The sequence below is a fragment of the Xiphophorus couchianus genome, chromosome 4 (assembly GCF_001444195.1).
Source record: "Xiphophorus couchianus chromosome 4, X_couchianus-1.0, whole genome shotgun sequence".
NCBI lineage: Eukaryota > Metazoa > Chordata > Actinopteri > Cyprinodontiformes > Poeciliidae > Xiphophorus > Xiphophorus couchianus.
Genome location: NC_040231.1, coordinates 31,175,493 through 31,197,378, shown reverse-complemented (window position 1 = coordinate 31,197,378; position 21,886 = coordinate 31,175,493). Strand labels below are relative to the sequence as shown.

General features: G+C 38.2%; 2 protein-coding genes across 2 annotated transcripts in view; both read left to right on the top strand.

The window, feature by feature from the left end:
* LOC114143342 (adhesion G-protein coupled receptor G1-like) overlaps positions 1–11,196 on the top strand; it is a 44,711-nt gene extending 33,515 nt beyond the window's left edge. Inside the window, exons 12-16 of the mRNA XM_028015267.1 lie at positions 8,211–8,479; positions 8,553–8,649; positions 8,859–8,988; positions 10,266–10,422; positions 10,545–11,196. Coding sequence (XP_027871068.1) covers positions 8,211–8,479; positions 8,553–8,649; positions 8,859–8,988; positions 10,266–10,422; positions 10,545–10,627 — 736 coding nt within the window. The 3' untranslated portion in view covers positions 10,628–11,196. The remainder of the gene's footprint in view (positions 1–8,210; positions 8,480–8,552; positions 8,650–8,858; positions 8,989–10,265; positions 10,423–10,544) is intronic.
* A 3,467-nt stretch (positions 11,197–14,663) lies between these two features.
* On the top strand, positions 14,664–21,548 carry LOC114143343 (adhesion G-protein coupled receptor G5-like). Its single transcript, XM_028015274.1, has 14 exons — positions 14,664–14,706; positions 15,788–15,939; positions 16,027–16,111; positions 16,217–16,358; positions 16,717–16,830; positions 17,567–17,692; positions 17,805–17,850; positions 18,022–18,110; positions 18,981–19,096; positions 19,304–19,572; positions 19,647–19,743; positions 20,242–20,371; positions 20,902–21,058; positions 21,230–21,548. The coding sequence occupies exons 2-14, from the start codon at positions 15,789–15,791 to the stop codon at positions 21,322–21,324; spliced, it is 1,617 nt and encodes a 538-aa protein (XP_027871075.1). The 5' UTR covers positions 14,664–14,706; position 15,788; the 3' UTR covers positions 21,325–21,548.
* Positions 21,549–21,886: the final 338 nt, after the last annotated feature.

The following is a 21,886-nucleotide window of genomic DNA, read 5'->3' as shown; positions in this document are numbered from 1 at the left end:
CAGGTAGCTTACCCAGGAGTGGAAGCACAGGTGACCCAGGAAGGGAGCGGATCAGCAGGCGAGGGCTAGATGGAAGCCGCAACAACCTCCAGCTGCAGCTGAGCAACGCTGCAGAAACGCACGGCAGGTACAGCACCAAAACCCAACCACAATCCCAGCCACAGATGGTACAAATGGCACAATTCAGATGAGCGGATCAAGCACACCAGCCACTTGGGCAGCCGACATGTAGTAGGGAAACAGACACACACACCTCTTCTTCTTCTTCTTCTTCTTGTTTTTTTTATGGCGGTTGGCAAAACCGCCATCTCTAATTAACACCTCCCTTTCCTGAACATACTTACTACATTCTAAAAAAATATGTTGTATTGTTTCTAATTTTCCACAATAACTACAAAAACCTGTACTATGTTTATTACTTTAAGAGTACTGTTTAAACCTGCATGTCCAAACCTTAATCTAGACATAGCATCCTCTTCTTTTTTATTCCTGCTACATTTCCTAAATTCTCCAACTTTTTTTGGATGCTATAATAAAATCTTGCATTGCTTCCTCTATCCCACTGTTCCTGCCATGTTTCCTTAATATACATTTTACTAATAATTTTCAACCTCATTCTTGCTTATTTTAATATTTAAATCAACAATACACTTTTTTTACTGCATTCTTAGCAAAATTATCTGCCAGCTCATTAACCGGTTACTCCACTGTGGGCAGGAATCCAAACTAATTTAACCCGAGACCCATCATTTTTAATCCTAAAAATTGAATGTTTAATATCCAATATTATATCTTGCCTTGATTCTGAATTTAGTTCTAAAATACTTATTAATGCAATACTTGAATCTGAACAAATTATAACCTCCCTCTCTCTTGTTTCCTCAATCCATTCTAAAGCCATTAAAATAGCCATTAATTCATCTGTATACACTGTCAAATGTCAACTTTCTCATAATATCTAAATCCAGAATTATAAACGCTATTCCTATATTGTCATTAGATATTTTGGAAGCATCTGTATATATTTGTATATACTCTGCATATTCCTTTCCTATATAACTTTCCACCGCTTTCTTTTCTAGTTGTCTTCCTCTTTTCAATAAACTTAAATCAACTTCAGCTTGTCCAATTATCCATGGTGGAATAACAGGAATAACAATCACAGGACTAATTAAACTATGATTTATTCCTACATCTCTTATTTCATTTTTTATAATCCATCCAAAACTATTTATTTGCTTTTTTCTTTTTCTTGACAAGGTTGTAGCATGACATATGGAGGATAACTTTCTTTATGTCCTTTAATATTTGCCCAGTAAATTATGGCTAGTTGTTTTCCTCTGAGCTCCAGTGGCATCTCATCACTTGTAGAGCTGAAACTGGGGTAGTTTTCATCGCTCCGCAACAAAGTCTTAATGCCTGATATTGTATTCTATCTATTTTGTTTAGTAAACTACTTGAAGCTGAATTATATAAAATACATCCACAATCAAAAATTTATCTGATTAATCCGGTGTAAATTGTTTTTAAAGCTTTTCTATCAGCTCCCCATTCTTTTCCTCTGAAACATCTCATTATATTTAAGATTTTTTTTTTTTTACTTTTTTCAATTATTTTACTAGCATGAATTTTCCATGCAAGTTTTTTATCAAACCAGATTCCTAAATACTTTATTTGATCTATCCTTTCTATAACATTCTCATATAATTTGAGATTTGCAGTAACATTTAATTTTCTATTAGTAAAAATAACTTTAGATTTGGATATTGAGATTCTAAATCCCACTCTAAAGCCCAAGCTTCTACATTGTGTAACGCCTCTTGTAGTTTCCTATTTACAAATTCTATGTTTTTTCCCCTCTTCCAAATAAGACCATCATCTGCAAATAATGAAACACCAAAAGATTTATCTATATTATTAAAAATATCATTAATCATTATAATAAATAGCATAGGACTTATTATACTTATTCCATTTTCGACTTGATGTTTTGCACTTAATTCGCCACCTACTTTTACTTTTATATTTCTTTCAGTTAAATTTTTTTAATCCATCTATATATTTTACCCCTTATCCCTATTTGTTTTATTTTAATTAACAATCTTTCTTTCCATAACATATCATAAGCTTTTTCTACATCTAAAAAAATTGCTATTAAACTCTCCTTATTAATCTGAGCCCGTCTAATTTCATATTCCAGATATAATGCAGGATCTTTTGTACTTCTACCTTTTCTAAACCCAAATTGATACATTGATACACACGCACCTGGCAGCGGCCTGCTCAGCTATAAAGCCATCCGCCCCGCCCACCAATCAACTGCGCGCTTCTTGCTACACCTGGTGCACATCGTCGGGAGGGCGGAACACCATCCCACCACATTTAGTTGTACACTTGATGCGTCACAAAAATGCTCACAGCAAAACCATCCAAAGTCTCCACAAGCAATCCGCTCACAGACAAGATCACATCGGATCAAGGCCCAGAGAAAAAAGAAGGGACCTGACATGTCTGGTTGTAGCTCTTTATGGTGGCTGACGAGCTCCAACACATTGCACCTCTCATGAAGAGAGCCCCCTAGAGGTCAGTGACCGTAACAGCGTCAAATCTCAAAGGTGCAACTTCAGTGTTCTACTTTTATGTAATATTGAAATATTTTAAATTGGCATCTTTTTACCAGTCATGTTGTGTGAAACCTAAATAGAAATTTAAGTTCTACTAACGGTATTCTAGAGAGCTATTTTTATATGCATTTGTTATTTTAATGTGTTGTTTTTAATTTGTTGTCAATCCTTCTGAAGACTACGAGTGCAACGGAACAACCTTGTTAGACCACATAAATGCAGAACTGAAAGCGTTTTGTTCCCCACCTCCTTGTCAAGCTTCAAGTGAGTAACTAATTTCAGTGTACAGTGACCTACTGTATGTAAGGTAAACCCTGTTGAAAAACATGTACAGTTCATATCCCTTCAACTTATCCATATTGTCACATGACAACCACAAATATAAATATATTTCATTGGAATTTTATGCTAAATACTACTTTGTGCTATACCACAAAGTAGTATACCACTTGTGAAGTAGAAAGAAATTTATAAATGATGCAAAATATTATTTAAAATGTTGTTTTTTTTTTCAAATAAACTGAAAAACATATTGCGCAAAAGTATTCAGCCCCTTTTTCTCTGAGTGCAACAATGTGTAATCTAATCTCAGTACAAATCCAGCTGCTGTGACGCCTCAGAGGTTCAGAGAATATTTTAGGAGCAAACAGCATCATGAAGTCCAAGGGCTTAGGCTATTAAAAGATCTGTCAGGTGTTGAACATCTCACTGTTTCCATCAGGAAATGGAAAGAGCATGACCCAACTAGAAACATACCAAGACCAGGCCGTCCACCTACACTTCCAGGCTGACCAAGGAGAGCTCTGATCAGAGATACAGCGAACAGGTTCATGGTGACTCTGGACCAGATGCAGAGATCCACAGCTCCACTACTAGTCATGCACTGCTCAAATGTGGTCTTTATGGAGGAGTGGCAAGAAAAATGGGACAGAAAAGATGGTCAAAGTTTATGGGAAGATGGATGGAGATAAAAACGGGATGATGTGGGGAAAAAAAAACATCTGTTGGAGTCTAGAGAAGACTGGAGACTGAGAAGTTCAGCTTCCAGTAGGACAGCCACCCTAATTATTTAATTTCCCTTTGGGATCAATAAAGTATTTCTGAATTGAATTAAACAGAAAGCCAGGCCTACAACAGAATGGTTTAAAACAAAACACATTCATGTCTTAGAATGACTCAAAGTCCAGACCTAAAACCAATCGAGAATCTGTGTTCTGAAAACTGCTGTTCACAAACTCTCTCCATGTAATCTGACTGAGCTTGAGCTGTTTTGCAAAGAATGGCCAAACATTTCAGTCACTGGATGTTCGAAGATGGTAGAGACGAACCCTAGAGACTAGCAGCTGGAACTGCAGCAAAAGGCAGATTAACAAAGTATTGACTCAGGGGGGCTGAATACTTTTGCACACTGCACTTTTCAGTTTTTCATTTGTAAAAAAGTTTTTTGAATCGTGCATAATTTTCTTTGCGTTTGGTCTTTTAAGTGACAATAAAATATATTTATGTTTGTAGTTGTAATGTGACAAAATATGGAAAAGTTGAAGGGATATGAATACTTTTGCAAGCCAATATATGTGAAGCTCAGTGTCTGCCTATGTTTCTTTCTCCGGTGTAGCGGTACAAGAAACAATGATGCTACCAAAAAGCTTTAATGAGTTTAATGATAAGTCTCTCATTTGTATCTTGAAAGTTGTGCAACTGAAAGTTGCATTGACGACTTTCTGCAGCTCTTTATGTAATAACATGTGTCATTTTACTCTGTAGACAGGGTTTCTAAAAATACTGCCTCATGTTTCATGAGAAATTACACCCAGAATGTGAAGAAGCAACTTAAACATGATCAAGATGTGATGTAAATATTTTTATATATATATTTCAGCTTGCACAGATATTCTGTCCCTTTCTTTGACGACTGGGTGTTTTACTCCGTGTGTGCTCTTGTTTTTCCACGAGAACATTTCAAATCATGGAGAAAGTTTTGGAGGAAACAGAGGTGACTAACGAGACACATATCCATGAGGAAAATATTATGGCTTTCCTACATAAGCCCGCCATTCCTTTCAAAGGTCTTAAAATTTCTGCCAATGACAATGAGGTAACACTTAATTTTATACTTATTCTGATCAACGATACATGAGCAGAGAATGTTGAACTATGTTTTTTATGGATCTTCTTCAATCTTCCTATTCCTATGTCTGGCTGTGATCTACACCAGGTGACATCAGGTGTGATCATGCCAAGCAGATCGGTGTTGGTTCATCTGCCTCAAGAGTTGAATCCTGGCGAGGAAAATACAGTTGTGTTCTCCATGATTCAGCTTCCCAAAGAGGTCAGAGGATGCGTTGAAATTTAGGATGTAAATTCTTTGGTTTTTGACTGTTAAACAATTACAAATCATTGCTCAGCTCTTCTTCGAACAGCGTTACCCTGATAAAACGCTCATACTTGTGCTGCGTTTGTGATTTCCAAGAGATCCGAAACAGTTTAAGCCAACATAAATCTTCTAGAAATGTTCTCTGTAGATGGTGTACATATTTCATAGATAATGACATAGAACGAAATTAAGCAACAAAAGGTTTGAAATGACTGAGCTGGTAATGTCAGGTGATTTTGATCAGCTTGTTTTGGTTTGGTCACTTTAAACCAGTGTTTCACAATTCCAGTTCTCAGGGACCACTGTCATTCATATTTTAGGTATTTATTATTATTATTATTTAGGTATCCGGAAACAATGTACTGAGATCCCTGAGTAAATTTTTTTCATGCTAGTTGTCCGTGAATATAAACTTTTAGTCTCTGTTTGGTGGACGTCTCTTACAGAGAATGGGAGGGTAGTTGAGCTGCATTTCCAGCAGTGTTCCCTACAAACTGTAAATCATTATTAAAAAGTATCGCAGGACAACATAGAGACAGACGGGACAAACCACCACGCACACATACGGAGAATTTAGAGAGACCAATCAACCTAACAATCATGTATTTGGACTGTGGGAGGAAGTCGGAGTACCCAGAGAGAACTCACACATGCACAGGGAGAACATGCAAACTGCATGCAGAAAGACCCCCACAATGAGCAAAGTAAAACTTAATAAAATAACCCTTGGATTTGAGATGTGCAACTAATATATACATTTGTTAGTCCAATGTTGGCTAATGACAAATGTTTTACACCTTTTAGATATACTGACTGCATTTTCTTTTGTAGGCTGCTTTGGAGCGCTCAGATGAACTGTATGATCGTCGGCTGCTTGGCCTGAGCGTGCGTGGCAAGAACATTTCAGGACTTCAGGAACGAGTCAACATCACCATAAATTTTACAACAAGCATAAATGTAACAGTTTTATTGTTAAACTCAAGCTTAAAACTTGTGTTTGTTTTTGAAAGCTGCCTGGCCCACATCCCAACACTGAGGAGTTTTAAGTTCTTTACAAATAAATTAAATCTTTGTCTGGAGTGTTTCTGGATGAGGGGGGATTTGGGAACAGTGGAAGGGAAGATGAGTCTAAAGAGAAGAACAGGGACATGATGATGGGGTCGGAGCTTACTGCAGGGTTGGTGATCGTCCACCATGGAGAGGCAGTCCATGGTGGAGCGGTCTGAGCATTGATGGTTCCAGGAAACAAGTGAGATTGAGGTCAGAGATTATGAGAATGGAACCTCAGCGCAATGAATATTTGCAAAGGCGATCATGTTTCACAGGGATTGATGAAGGAAAGAGTTGTCTTTGAGAAACCAGCCGCGGTAGAAATCCAGGTCTTCACCAAGACCTTGGAGATGATCGCAGAGAGCTGGAGAGTCATGGAGGAGTCGATCCAGTTTGTTGATGGGGAAACTTTTAAAGGGCACAAAAAGAGGTAAGGAATCACACAAGGAAACCTCAGAGCAGAACTGAGGGGCTTGATGTTACCACAGTAGGTTAACACCCAGGCACTGAAGGGATGGATTCAGGCTCCTCTAAAGCTCCTCTTGATGACGGTAGATAAGCTGTGACAGCATTCTAGGAGGATGACTGCTGGGACTAGAAACAGACTAAAAACAGCCCAGATCCCAACATGTTGTTTCAGAATGTAGGTGATCTGGTTTAGTAAAGATACATGAAAATATCATCTGATATTGACCTCTACTAAACAATTTATTTTTGCATTTTAGGAAACCCTGAGGCCAGTGTGTGTGTTCTTAAATACTACAACACAAAGTAAGCATCAAAAGTTATATAAATCTCGCGCAGCAACATAAAAGATCCTTATTTGTTGGATAGGATACAGACAGACTTTCTTATAGAGTTGTTATGTGCTGGTGAACATGTGACATGAGCTGCATGGCCGTTACAAATGTGTGCAAATCGGAAATCTTGGTCGGCATTCTGATCATGTCAAAAAACCACAATTGAATTGAATTTGTTTGAATTAAATAAGGAAGGCAATTAAAATAACATATTTCATAATTCCAATTAGCACAAGGTCAATAGAAATGCAGCTATAGTCTTTAACAAAACTGTTCCCTCTCTGATTTACCAGATTTTAGCGTGGATGGCTGCGTTACCCTGTGGGATCGTAGTCAGAGTCATGTCACCTGTTCCTGTGACCATCTCACATACTTTGGCGTGCTTTTGGTAGGGCAAACCTTTCTGTTATTACATATCTGTGAGGGCTGTCCTCTGCACGCTAAAATCATAAGCAGAGTACATCATGACAAACATAAACTCTACAAATCTTCCCAGTTGATATCTATTACAGCAAAGGAACAGTGTTCAGAGGTGATCTGGGATTCAAACCACACTCATGGTAACTTTAAACTACCTTGAGAAAAAAAAATAGTTTAAGATATTAGTAATGCCAGAATGTCGCCTGGCTTGACAAGGTCCATGTCAGATGTCGGAAAACTTCTCTGACGAGAAGCAATCGGAACAAGAGACATAATGTATGATTACCAGCAGAAAAGCTTGAACTAATGGAATTCTCTCATACCAGCTAATTGCACAAAATAGGCAAAAAGTGGATTAACTATTTCTATTCTGTTCTATTTTATGATTAGTAAAATATTGTAATTTAAGAGCTAATAAATGGCTATGTACATATCACAATAAAAAGGTTGCTACATAGAACAGAAACATGATATCATCTTCACCACAGGTGTCTCATACACTTACGTCTAATGGAAGTGTCTCATACGGAAGCATCTCCTCTAGAGACGCTGAGATCTTGTCCTACATCACCTACATCGGCTGTGGCATCTCTCTGTTTGCTCTAGTGATCACGGTTTTAATGTTCACGGTCAACAGGTAAAGTGTTATTTCATAGATTTGGATTATTTCATAGATTTTGAGTTTTTCCATTACTCAAATGACTATTTCATTTCCCCTAAACCAGCACCTTCCTCTAATATTTCTATTTTTTTCTTTGTTTGCCTATTTGCCACCATTCCCAGCATGTATAGTTGCTGCCTTGACTTTTAGTTTTAACCATATTTCAAGCACCTCATCCACACTTCCTTTCATGTTACACTATATGATTTTTGAAACAACATGAGAATACAATCTGCTAAAACTTGTCGCCTACAGCTGTTCTTGTCTTCTGTGTCTGACAGGAAACTCAGAGCAGACGATTCCAAGAAGATCCACATCAGCCTGGCAGTCGCTCTGATCCTCCTCAACGTTCACTTCCTCCCCAGCCAGGTGGTGGCAGCGTCGTCCTCCACTGAGCTTTGTCTCTATGTGGCTCTTCTTCTTCACTACTCCCTGCTGGCCTCTTTCACCTGGATGGCCTTGGAGGGCTTCCACCTCTACCTCCTCCTGGTCAAAGTCTTCAACGTCTATGTGAGGCGATACCTGCTGAAACTCAGCGTGGTGGGATGGGGTGAGTGGCGTCGGCTGAGTCTGGAAGTTAATGTCTGCAGCCTTAAGTTAACATATCAGTTGTTGTGTTTCAGGTCTTCCAGCGGTCATTGTGTCAGTGGTGGCGATCGTCAACAAAGACATATATGGTCGTACCCATCTGGACCTGTCCAACCCAAGCGGAACAGCATTGTAAAGACAAAACACTCACAAAAGTTTATTGTGCACAACATTGATAATTATTGAAGTTTAAATTATGAGTTATTTTAAATATACTTTGGATTCTGGGTAAATGTGAATGTTAAAGCATAACCACTGCATATAAGAGTTTATTTCTTCCTGGGTTTTTTTTTTCTGCTATATGACAAAAATGATTGCCTTTCCTTTTTGTCTACATATAGCTGCTACATAACTGAAGACAAAGTGAAGATGGGAACCACAGTTGGACTGTTCAGTTTGATGTTCCTGTTCAATCTGATAATGTTTGGAATCACAGTGAAATGGTTTGTGGACTCCCACGATAGCAAAGAGGTAATTGTCATTATAAGGTAATCATAAGGTTTGTCACCTTCTGTTCTAGCCTTGTTATTGATTCGTTAACAAGAACACAGTTTCTACCTCTCCACCTTCGCTCACTGCGTTCTCGGCATGAGGGACTGATGAAAAATCAGTGACACAACACAAGCGATTGTCTGCTGTCTCTCCGTCCAGGAGGCATCAATGCTGCAAGTCACTGACTCTATGCAATCTGCTGGGGTTCCTTATATATAAAACTGTTTGAACTAATTTGAATAATAATCTGAGCTCAATGCACTGTTTGATAAATACAGTCAACAGGAATGTAAGTGTGAAATGACGTTTTTGTAAAGGATCCCTGGTTGTTTGAGTTGATTTTCGACTGTTTCCTTTTCTTCAATTAGATCAGCCGTGTTTCTGTTTAACTTTGGTTCAGTCCTTTCTTAGTTATTATGTGTCTTATGTTTAGCTGGGGTGGCCAAGTCTACTCCTTAAGAGCCAAAGTCCTGCACGGTTTGGTTGTGTTCCTGCTCTAACACAGACACTTTACTGGGTGAATTTCCTCCTCGGTTTGTCAACAAGTTTTGTAAAGGCCCAGATGCGTTGGGGACAAGACATAGACTTTTATGAGCTGAAGTTGGCCAGACATTCTTTGTGCCATAGTTTTAGCCACCATCAAAGTGGTTTAGAAAAAGACAGTCTTTAGGGGGCTACACAGTTGGTAGAAAAAGACTCTCTTTGGACTTGTCTTTAACTGTCTTTAAATGCTCAGCCAGATAATTTTGTTTTCATCTTCCCGCAAGTTCGCTTGAGCCTTGATTTACTCTGTTTTGTCAGCATTGACAAACAGAGTAACAGATGCAGTCGGGAGATTGATGCAGTCTCCCGACTGCATCAATGCTGGTCTTTTATTTTAGTTGCATTAAATTGCATTTCAATTGGGCACGCGTAAGTTTAATTAAACCACTGTGAGAAAACATTTTTCTGAGATTTCCATGGAATAAAATGAATTAAACCAAAGCCCCGTTTACATTTGTTTCTGTAGCATCCATCACAGAGGCGTGAAATACTCCACATGTGCAGAATGTTTGACTGCACTGCCAGATAACAACAACAATGGCTGTCTAAATGTGGAACTTTTTCCCAATCATCCAAAAATACACCCAGTTTCTAAGCAGCAGTTTTGTGCAAATATAGAGTGACAGAGCATGTCGTAATGTCTTGATGATTTTTTTTTTTTGGATCAGCTATCATTTTTGTCCATGTGTTTCCCTTCATGTTTGCTGAATCAGTGCAAATGGAGCGGCCTCAAAAACACCAAGCGAGAAATTGTCACCCTGCTGTTGCTTCTGGTCCTGCTGGGCCTCACCTGGGGAGTGATCTTCTTCTCGTTTGGTGACCTGACCACTCCTGCGCTCTACGCCTTCTGCATCCTGAACCCTGTGCAAGGTCAGGAGAGCTCGTCACAACGTGACTGAATTTGGTGTGTTGTGGCACCTGGTGCAAAAACCAATAGATTGTCAGTGCTCCAGTATTACTCACTGGCATTTTCTTCACTTTCTGTTTTGCAGGTTTCTTCATCTTCATTTATTTTGTGCTGTCTCTAAAGAAGACCAAAGACACAAGCTCTGAAACACATACCACTCAAACCTGAAGTCAACCAACTGTCTGGATGATTTATTTATTATTGTGATATGATCAGTTGAATAATGTGTATTTTACAAAGTTAATTTAAAGTTACTTATTTCTTCATCCTTAGTGCAGCCTGCTTTTATACCTTCTATCCCCTTTTAAAGTTATTTTGTAGATTGAGACAGAAAATACAGCATAAGGAAGAGATTCATATTGCACTGAATGATTTTCTAGTTCAGTAAGCTTACTGTGAACGTGTTCTTAGATTGTCAAATATATTAGCGACACATTTACCTTTGTGCTGTGACTCAGATTACACTGAATTCTTTCTGGCCTTTTTATTCATATTCTCTGATGGCCAAACCCCTGACCACACCTGGTGACCCTCCCCCTAGTCCATTGTTGTTGTTTTTTTTACATTTATAGCATTCATTATTGCAAATACAATAATGCTCTTTAATTTGGAACAAATTGTTTTTACACTTGTTCTAATTTTCAGCGTGCTCACAGTCATTTTCAATAAATTGGAATACGGATCCCAAAAAGAAAACAACAACCATAAAGCAGCTATTAAACATACTTTTCATTACGCTCACATTTCTGTATTTAAAAAGTTGTTTTTTATCTAATGTAATGTTCTAATTTTAAATGTCATATTTACAACAGCTGCAAGTAGGAAATCATCATAATTAACAGAAATAAAGTCTTTCAAACATCCATGTTTGCAAATAATCTATATGATGAGTTCAACTTGGTGAGAAAGTTCATAAAATAAATGGGATTTTCAATAATTTTCTAATTTATTGAGTTGGACTGTATTATATATATTTTTAACTGGCTTATTTTTCATCTTCAGTTTATGATTATGACTCATTTTTGTGTCTGTCATCAGTAGTTTGTTTAGTCAAATGACCAGGATCTAAATACCTGGAGGTGATAATTGCTCTGCACCACTTCTGTACAGACGGATCTTGTATTTTATACAGTTACTCTAGCATTTGGTATTTAGCTCAGTGTTTGTATTTAAAGTTTAATATTGTTTTCCTTTTTAATGTGTTTAGTTTACCAATAAATGTGTCTGTACCGTGTTCCTTTTTTTATTTAGTAATTGTGTCATGCTTAGCTAACATTAGTGTGATGTCATGGTCTGATCAGCTATTATATATATATATATATATATATATGTAGCCTTGTCAGTTATGTTTTATTTTGCAGTCAAAATGCCCTTTTACCTCACCATTCATGTTTTTGTAAATAGAATTTTCTGGTTTTAGATAAAAAAAAACCCAAACAAAACATATTTATAATAATTCCTGTGACTCTCCTGCTTGTTTACTCCTTCACATTTTCCAATTTTAAGTTTCGAGTTTTTGTGTTTGAACACAGTATGTGATTCTTGTTCTTTAATTAATAGTTTTGAATAAATATGAATTATCACTCTATTGCTTGATTTTGAAATTGTTTTGGTTTCAGCAGCTCCATATTATTAGGGTTTTTTTATATTTAGTTCCACATGTTTCCCCCTGATATCAAACATGCTATTTTTCCTCTTTTTTTTTTTTACATCAGGTGTGAATTTTATGTCAAAAGATTTAGTGTTTGAACTAAATGTTTGAACATTTGTGCATTATAGCAAAGACTAAAGTTACTTAACACAAAAATAGAAAAATAAATTAACACACTGGTTGAATGTCCAACCAACACTGAGTCACTTAAAGCTATTTATCTCCAAATACATTTTATATTAAGACCTTTATGCCAGCCTTTTTATGCATGTTTCTTTAATACGTTGGCCAACCATTAGCTATCCCTGTAGCAGGTACTTCTTTCTTTTTACCATTAGGGGGCAGCAAACCACTTTATTCCAGCAGGTCTGTGCAGCCCGAACAATCTGTTAATGTAGAAGTTTCACTTCTGTCATTTTCTATGTTTGTGTGTTTTAGTGGTGCAGTGGAGACATACCACAATGTTACATAGCAATGGTCGTCTTTTGAGTCAGAAAAGAACTTTCTGCGGCTGATTGAATATTATATACAATTTTTTAAAATTAAATTTGCAACTTTTATTTTGTCAGTACGACAAAGAAGTTATGGGTAAGAATAAATTCGACAATCCTTACATTGTGGGGAAGCCAGATATTTCTAAAATATAAGGCTAAAAAAAAACCAAAAAAAAAAAAACCACCAGACTTCCATTAGGGCCGATGCATCGTCAGCAGTATCACCATTGTATTTATGTATTTACAGCCTGATTTCTCCACAGCTGATTAGTTTTTAGATAATAAGTGGTACACATCACCCTGGCGACCACCTGGGCGAAGGGATGTGATGGTGATAAAACCTTGAAATGTTGTGTGGACTGTGATTTAAGGTTTAAGTTGGCTCATAGGGATTATTTTTATTTGAATAGTTGTTCTAATAGAATAGAAGTTCTATACTTCTGCTACGGCTCAGCAGAAGTATAAAAAACTGCTGTTTTGAATGCTTATGAGAAAGTGGATCCATGACCAAAGTTTGATTATGGAGTCAAATTAGATGTCTGAGAGGAATCAGGATGCAGTGTGGCTTCCCCTCCACCCCCTCATCATCTGCGTTCCCATGTTCCTCTGTCTCCACAGTGAGTTTACTGTGGGTCATGAGGGACAAACGTTCTCCTGTAAAGTTTGGTTTTTCACATACACATTTCGATTCCCCGCTGTTTTTCCGTCACCTTGCTTTATGATCTGCTACACTTCACATTTAATAAGGTGCATGCTCATTTGTCCAAGGCAGTGAGTAGATACAGATATGTTAATAACTAAATTATTAAACAAGGACAAAAAAGAAATAGAACACACAGAGCAAGAGCAGAAACAAACAGGGGCTAGAATACATGCGGTAATGGGAGAAACGAGGAGTGAATGATGAAGGGTGGCTAAATACTGGGAGTTTAACACTGGAATTATGGACTGGTGTTAATTAGAAAACAAAGTGCAGCTGTGGGGGTAAAGGAGAAGGCAGACTGAGGGAGAGAAATAACACAAAGGAGTAAGAAGAAGCAACAGTGACAGGGAAGCAACAGAGAATAAACACGAGAACCAGGCTGACCTAAAGTAAAACAGAAACCAGGCTGATAACAGAGAACGAAGGCAAACCACAGATAATAAATGAACAAAACTACAAACCTAGATATAAAAAAAAAACAACCCTAAAACAGCCCAACGGCCTGACAGTCTTCTGTGTGTGCAGGTGTCGTCTGTTGCGGTTATTAATTCTTTTTCTGTCACTGGTTGGATCGGAACCGACGCCGACCGTTCATCCAGCTGAGTTCAGAGACACTGCTTTGAATCCATTTACTATCTACAGCATTCTCAGTACTCTGCTGGACCCGCATGATGCGTAGACTAGTAAAAAAAAAACAACAACAAACAAACAAACAGGTTAGTTCGGTTTTCATGCTATTCGAATAAAACAAATCACCTTATTGGTAGAAGCACAGACACAGCTTTGTTCTCACTGCATATCTCATTTAAGCAATCACTCATCCCTCTTCAATGGGTTTTTGTCCCATTTGCTCCAAAGAAACACTCTGGAAATTAATACATGTCTGTGCTTTTAAAAAGTATTACAGCGGTGTGCATTTTAAATCCATAAAAACCATGTGTTGGTTGGACATCGTACGTTTACATTTTGCATTGAAGTTTTTCTTTCTGAGCTTTAGATTTCTCAGAGGTTGTAAATGAGATGATTCTGTCTTCAGAGCTGCACATGTGCTGGCAAACCTTTCAGACACCGGATCAGTCAGTGTGAACCAGACCAACAAAAAGCTGCTCAAAATAATGAGGTTAAATAAATGTGCAAAGCTGTCAACATTGTAGTATCAGATAGTCTTTGGTGCAAACGATTATCTTTACACGCACATTTTACTTTACTGCAATAATTCAGAACAGACACAGATCTGTTCTGAATTGTTTTCTCAGAATCTCATTTACATATTATTTTTAACTGGTTTCCTGTGAAGGTTAGTTTTTCGCCTGGTGTCACATCAGAGGTTTTCACCAGTTGTACCTTCATGTCCCATGAATCAGCCACACCTCGTAATCAAGCAGACGGTTTACTGCAGGTAGGCTATGATGTTCTTCACATTTCTTATTTAAGCTGGTTGCATTGAAGTCAGACCGAGGCAGAACCTGTGCTTTACTTAACAAGATGCACAGAAATAAAAACCGTTTAGGAGCTCAAACTAATTCACTGAAAAAGAAGATTTCATTAAAATAAAAAAAAATTGTTTTATTCAATTTTCATTTTGTGTTTGGCGATGCTGGTTAAGGTTTAACCATGAGATTTAAGATATTTTTTAACAATTTATATTTAGAAAATGATCATGTTGGCCAGTTTGGATCCTGAAACGCTGCTGACCTTCCTCATCCCAGAAACAGGTGGAGCTTCCAACAGCAGCGTAAACTTTAAGTAAATTCTAATTAAAACAATATAAACTATGTTGTTTTAATCGGCCGGATTGAAAGTGAACTCAAGTTTACCTTGCTGTGTTTTATTGTTGGCAGCCTTAATAAAGACTAAATTGAAGTCAAACCAATGAGTTGGAATATTCCAAAGTTTCCTTATTTCATTGACTCAGTTCACTGAGTAAAGCTCATCATATAGAATAATTACACAGCATGATGGCTTTAAGTCTTATTTTCTGATATTATTATTTTTTTGCTTCCAGCTGTCTGTGCCTGTTTACATTGTTGCTTGGATATATCACCATTTGTTGGACTGAGGAATATGTATGAACCCATGTAGCACATCACCCAACCTTATTTCAGACATATCCTATTTCTCCTTATTGAGCCATTTAGCAAATTGAAATCATTTTGGTATTTCTGACAAGTTTGGTGTGATTTAGCTCCCGGCTGTGAGAAAAAGACTGTTTTTGTCTTCTTAGACGGCGTATGTAAACTTCTGGTTGCTACTGCATAATTACATCAATATTTGTAACTAATTAAAAAAAAAAATAAAGACACGGTAATGTTTAGTTTGGTGTAAGGACTTATGCAGACTTAAGACAATCAAAACAAAATAAGTACAAATTTTAGGTTCGGTTTCATTAAAGGACTTTAAATGTTTGTTCTCCATTAACACAGTGACTCTGTAACCACAAGCAGCTGTTGTGGCCTGGATGTTTTCTCTGTGTTTCACAGAATGAGACGTTGGACTCTCTGCTGGCTGACCTTGTCTTTCACGTTTCATCACAATGTGGAAACAAATGAAAGACCTGCGCAAAAAAATCCCGCATCTCCAGGTTGTTGTAAAGCGTTAGACAAATTAAATTGCAAAATGCCTTCTGATCCAGGTACGTGAACATCGGCAGGTACTAGAAGGAATATTATGTTCCGTTTTCCATTTTCTCATAAATAATATGCATGAGTTAAATCTGCAGAGCAGAAAGACGCTGATCATGCAAGCTGCTGCATGGAAACCTTCCCGTTACTACTGCATAACATTCCCCATGACGACACTGTCAAGTGAATATTCTAGTCTTTTTTATCATACAGATCATCTCGATTTGTGTATTAATAACAAGGCGTTGATCAGGTTGGTCAATTTATTCGTCTTTGCTTTTCCACAAGAGCCCTCGGAGTCCTACAGAAAGTTCTGGAGGAAACCGAGACGACTAATTCTACAGCCTTGTACCAGGACAACATGGTGGCTTTACTGTACAGACCCACTGGTGACTTTAAAGGTCTTCAGATTGCAGCCAGTGACAAACAGGTGACAGCCTGTTACATGTTTTTGAATGGTGGTCAAATTACATTTTTTATTTTTTATATGTAATTTTTTCCACAATAAATAAAAATAGAGACTAAAATTTGGCCCTTAGCAGATGTTTTAGTCTGATTTTAGTTTTGCTTCGAATAGTGAATTGCATACTGTATGCAGACCTCTGTATGCAGACCTCTGTATGCAGACCTCTGTATGCAGACCTCATGCTTCACCAGCAGTAAATATTGTGCGCTCCTGGGACTTGATAACTGCTTGCAGATCTAGTTTTGTTTTTTTTTACAGACTGCAATTCAAACTTTATTTATCTTCCTCTGTTCTGTTCCTTCTCTTTCTGCCTCCTTTGTAGGTAACGATAGATTCAGATGTTCCAAACAGCAAAGTGAGCGTTCAACTTCCAAGTGAGCTCAATGCTGGACAGAATAATACTATCGTGTTCTGCATGATCCAGTTACCTAATGAGGTCAGTGATGCCGTCCATCCTGTTTCCATCACTCTGTTCACCTCGATCAGCCGTATCCTGGTTTACGCTCTCGTTCAGTTTTGTGATGGTTGTAGAAGATGACGGTTTTGCTACGCAGTTTCAAATGACAATGCGTGTTTTCGAAAAGTTTACAATTATTATTATTATTTTTTATTTAGTTTTTTTTTAAGACTCAACCTAGGTGTCAGAATGCCGTAGTTAAAATAATCTTTCTGGTTATACATTGGGATTGTTACTCAAACTTATGAGACTGAACAATGTGCATAACTTAGTAAAAAACTAAAACCAGAGACATGCTGTTTCAATTTATGTTGGCCACAGATCAGTTATTGTAAACGATGCTCAGACAGAAAGAATGTTAAGATTCTGTAACTCAGAGTGATTCTTTAACTTTTCACATTTGTTCCATAAATGAATGAATATGGCAAATGTAAATCAGCTGAAATCAAGTGTTTTTTGTTAAACAGGAAATTTGCAGCAGGAAGGGTAAACCAGAACCTAACAACATTACATCTTGATGTTACACAGCACAATTAAAAAGTAGATTTAGTCATACACAATATTATTATGTTTCCATATATATTGTGCTACTGTTTGTGTCATTGACTGCTAAATTGAGACGCTACTGTAAACGAACGTCATTACCAGAAAAAATGTTTTCTAATCCGCTTGCTTGAAAAACGTTGAATTCAGCAGAGTGTGTTTTGCTTGTCAGACGGCTCTGGAGCGCTCAGATGAACTGCATGACCGTCGGCTTGTCGGCCTGAGTGTCGGTGGCAGGAGCGTTTCAGGACTCCAGGACCGAGTCAGCATCACCATAAACACAGAAACAAGCATACATGTAACCATGGTTCTAGTCTTAGTTTTCTGTAAGACTGTGGCGTCTGTTTTATGTACAATGGATAGAATTCACCGATTAGATGTTAAACCAAGGAATGTTGTTTTCTCTCTAGAAAACCCTGAAGCCCAAATGTGTGTTCCTGAACACCACAGAGAAAAGTGAGAATCCAAAGTAACACTTCTTTGATACGCAGAGACATGACGGAAATCTAAAGAACAATACAAACTTCTTTCTCTCTCTCTTTCTCTCTCTCCCTCTTTTTCTCTCTCCCTCTCTCTCTCTCTCCCTCTTTTTTTCTCTCTCTCCCTCTTTTTCTCTCTCTCTCTCAGAGTTCAGTACTTCAGGCTGTGAGACAAAGTGGGATCAGAATCAAATCAACTGTTCCTGTGATCATCTCACATACTTTGGTGTGCTGATGGTAGGACCAGCTTTAAGTTGAAACTTCATCTTGTCTTTCTATAACAGCAGGAGAATGTTGTTACTGTGGATAACAAGTCTGCTTTCAGGATCAACACACAACTTCAGTCAGATTGTTTTAATAGCCTTGGGTGCACAAGTCTGAATTTATGGGAAAGCAGATTGGAGGAAGGAGAGAGACTAAAATATTTCTAATGCTATTGGGCGTTTTTATGCTACAGTATCTATCCACTGATGACAAAAATACATTCTTACTCTTGTAATTGAAAACTTGTACATTTTTACACACAAATTTCTCTCTGTGTCTCTCTCTCGGTGTATTTGGGACAGTTTCCTGAACCAAAAGCAGCAAAGATCAGTGATTGATTAGTCTGGTCTGCCTCTGCCATGTACTCATTAAGAGGCACAGCTTCAAATCGACTCATATTTCTGCTTCGGGTTGCCAAACGGCTGGAACCAAACTAAGCCTAAACTTATAGAACACCATGTTGAGACTGAAAATATTGTAAAAAAAAAAAAAAAAGACATTTATGCATCACTATAACTTCTGCATCACATTCTATTGAACTGAGAAAGTGAATAACTCTCAAAATAGACAACCAGAAAAAAAGTTGCACATGCCAGCAGGTGGCACCATCCTGCTGTTTCAAAGAAAACAGCAGGCAGGAAAATCATGGCTTCCTAAAGCGTTTGTTTATCTTCACAGTAGGATACAACATAAAAGACATGCTTACAACAAAAAGTAATCACAATTCTAGTTTTATAGTGCTTTATGTACACAGTTTGTAAAGACAATTTCATTTTTTAAAATGTTGTCGTGATATTGCCACAATAACACCAGATTGTAAATCAATGCTCTAATTCTCCACAGGTGTCTGCAGAGTTCTCCCCTAAAGACGAGGCCATCCTGTCCTACATTTCCTACATCGGCTGTGGCATCTCTCTGACCGCTCTGGTCATCGCCGTTTTGCTCTTCATCACACACAGGTGGTGGAGTTCCTATATTTGCCCACATTGACTCTCTGTCTTATTTACCTTTCCTTCTAGTTTTATTATTTTTTCCCTGGTCTCTCGTCCACTCCGCCGGCCCCCGCTCCTTTTCATGACACCTGGATTTTCTGTGACACGGTGTGAGCGCAAAATCTGAGCTAAACGTTGTCGCCCACATCTGACCCCGTCTTCTGTGTCTGACAGGAAACTGAGAGCAGACGATTCCAAGAAGATTCACATCAGCCTGGCAGTCGCTCTGATCCTCCTCAACGTTCACTTCCTCCCCAGCCAGGCGGTGGCAGCGTCGTCCTCCACTGAGCTTTGCCGTTATGTGGCTCTTCTTCTTCACTACTCCCTGCTGGCCTCTTTCACCTGGATGGCCTTGGAGGGCTTCCACCTCTACCTCCTCCTGGTCAAAGTCTTCAACATCTATGTGAGGCGATACCTGCTGAAACTCAGCGTGGTGGGATGGGGTGAGTGGCATCGGCTAAGTCTGGACGTTAAATGTCTTCAGGTTTAGGTGAAGGTGTCATCTGGTGTGTTTCAGGTCTTCCAGCGGTCATTGTGACAGTGGTGGTGATCGTTGACCACAACATGTACGGCCGAGCCTCACTGGACCAGTCTAGGCCTAATGAGACCGCAGTGTAAGGACAACACAGACACACGAGCACATCTAGACCACTTCCTGTTCTGCACACAATGAAAGAGGATTAGGGCCACTGCAAAAAAAATAAAATTACAAAAATAATAATCACACTTCTTTTTCACATTTCTGACATTAATCTTAGAATTATGACTTGATGCCTGAAATTTGAGGGAAAAAAGGTTAAAATCCTGACTTTTTTTCTCAGAAGTCTGACTTTTGATCTTAAGAGATTGCAGTCAAAACTATGAGGCTGACATCAAATTTTTAGTAAAAAAAAGTCGGGATTTGAGAAAAAAATGTAGAATTTTATTTTCCTCAGTGGCCTTAATCCTCTTCTGTGTAACTCTCACCTTATGTGTTTTGCAATATTTCATAAAGACGTACAGTTGACTTGGCTAAAGCATATTCAAAGCCTATTACAGATGTTTTCAGTCCCGTTTCTGTTGCAGATTTTATTTTCTTTCCGTAACACGATGAACTGCTGCCTGTGCTTTAGATGCTACATCACCGATGACAAGGTGAAGATGGGAACCACACTGGGACTGTTCGGCATGGTGTTCGTCGTTAATGCCGTCATGTTTGGAGGGATCGTGAAATGGCTAATGTGTGACAAGCTTAACAAACAGGTATAATCACACTTTTTTCAGATTTTCTAAAAATATTAGCAGAAAATATTGGCAAAATATTTTAAGGCAGTGTCAGATTTGTCCAGAACAGATCATATCGGACACGTTTTTGCTGCAGTTACCAGGTAGCAGTCGTTCTCGTTTTCTTTGAAGTAAACTTCGCTGGCTTGAAGGAAACTTTAGCATAACGTAGCATACGCAACATGTGATTCATTTTCCTTTTACTTTGCACTTAATTTGTGAATCCTTCAACCCTAAAACTCCTGCCGTCTTTTCATTTGCTGATATTTATTGCACAGTAACGTATATTTACTGCTAACTGCTGAAAAATCAAATTTGGGATTGAAAGCAAAATCTGACCATAGAATTTCTACAGTTAGAAAAAACAACAACAACTTAAAGCTGCTTCCAAATGTTAGGTCTGTATTGGATTTGAATTCAGCGGGCTTGTGAGTTCACTCTGGCTGTTTTCGGATAATGGATAAGCGGTGACCTCCAGCCTGTGTTTCGTTTCATGTTTGTCGAAGCAGACTGCGCCGAGTAAGACAAGCAAAGCTAAGCGAGAACTTTTCACCCTGCTGGTTCTGATGGTCCTGCTGGGACTCACCTGGGGCCTGATCTTCTTCTCATTCGGCCAGCTGACCACTGCTGGCCTCTACGTATTCTGCATTATCAACTCCCTGCAAGGTCTGGAGAACTTACTGCAACGTGATGAGAAGAAAAAAAAAATCTAGCAAAATGAAGCTTCTATCATCTTCATTTGTAACCTTTTTCACACAATTAGTAGAAAAAAGTCATTGTCAAAGCAGAGATTTGTTCTGTTTGTTAATTTTCTACGTTTGGTTTTTGTCTCTGCAGGTTTCTTCATCCTCATTTATTTTGTCTTGTCGATGAAGAAGATCACAGCGTCATCCTTCAAGCCGAGCTCGGAAACGTTCAGCACTAAATCCTGAAGACACCCAGGAAATGTTTGCATTATTTGTATGACAGTAATATCTCAGATTGTGTTTTTAAAGAAAATAATGTGCCATTGAAATAAGCTTTGCAGACGATGATATTTTCAAAAAGATCCAAAAAAATCCTCAAAACCTTCATTTAATAATACATCACAGTGTTTTGCACAGAAGTACCTTCATTTTTTTAAGTCTTCATATAAATAAATCGTAATCAGGCTTTATTACTTTCCAGAAAATAGATCAGAAATTTTAAAACACAAGGTTTTCTGTCAATGAGTTTGGCTGTTGAGGGTCCAGCCAGCTCTCCAGTGACTACATGAGGAGAGATGAGGTAGAATCAGGACCACCAGAAAGGGCGGCCATGTTTTTAAATGCTCTGAATGAACCACACACACACACACCTACACACACATCCCCCCCCACACACACATGCCGGGAATTATGTGTGTCAGCTGCTGGGTCTGTGTGCTGACACACTTTCGGGGTGAAAGCAGAAAACATTAACAACAGAATCAGGTAGCAGCTCCATTTACATGAGTACATTTTTGGACAAAAGTTT

What these genes read in the sequence shown, in the direction of transcription:
- LOC114143343 (XM_028015274.1), top strand. Translation starts at nt 15,789, where the DNA reads ATGAGACGTTGGACTCTCTGCTGGCTGACCTTGTCTTTCACGTTTCAT. An exon ending in ACACAGAAACAAGCATACAT is followed by an intron (nt 17,693 to 17,804) that starts GTAACCATGGTT and finishes TTTTCTCTCTAG; the next exon opens with AAAACCCTGAAGCCCAAATG. An exon ending in ACTCAGCGTGGTGGGATGGG is followed by an intron (nt 19,573 to 19,646) that starts GTGAGTGGCATC and finishes GGTGTGTTTCAG; the next exon opens with GTCTTCCAGCGGTCATTGTG.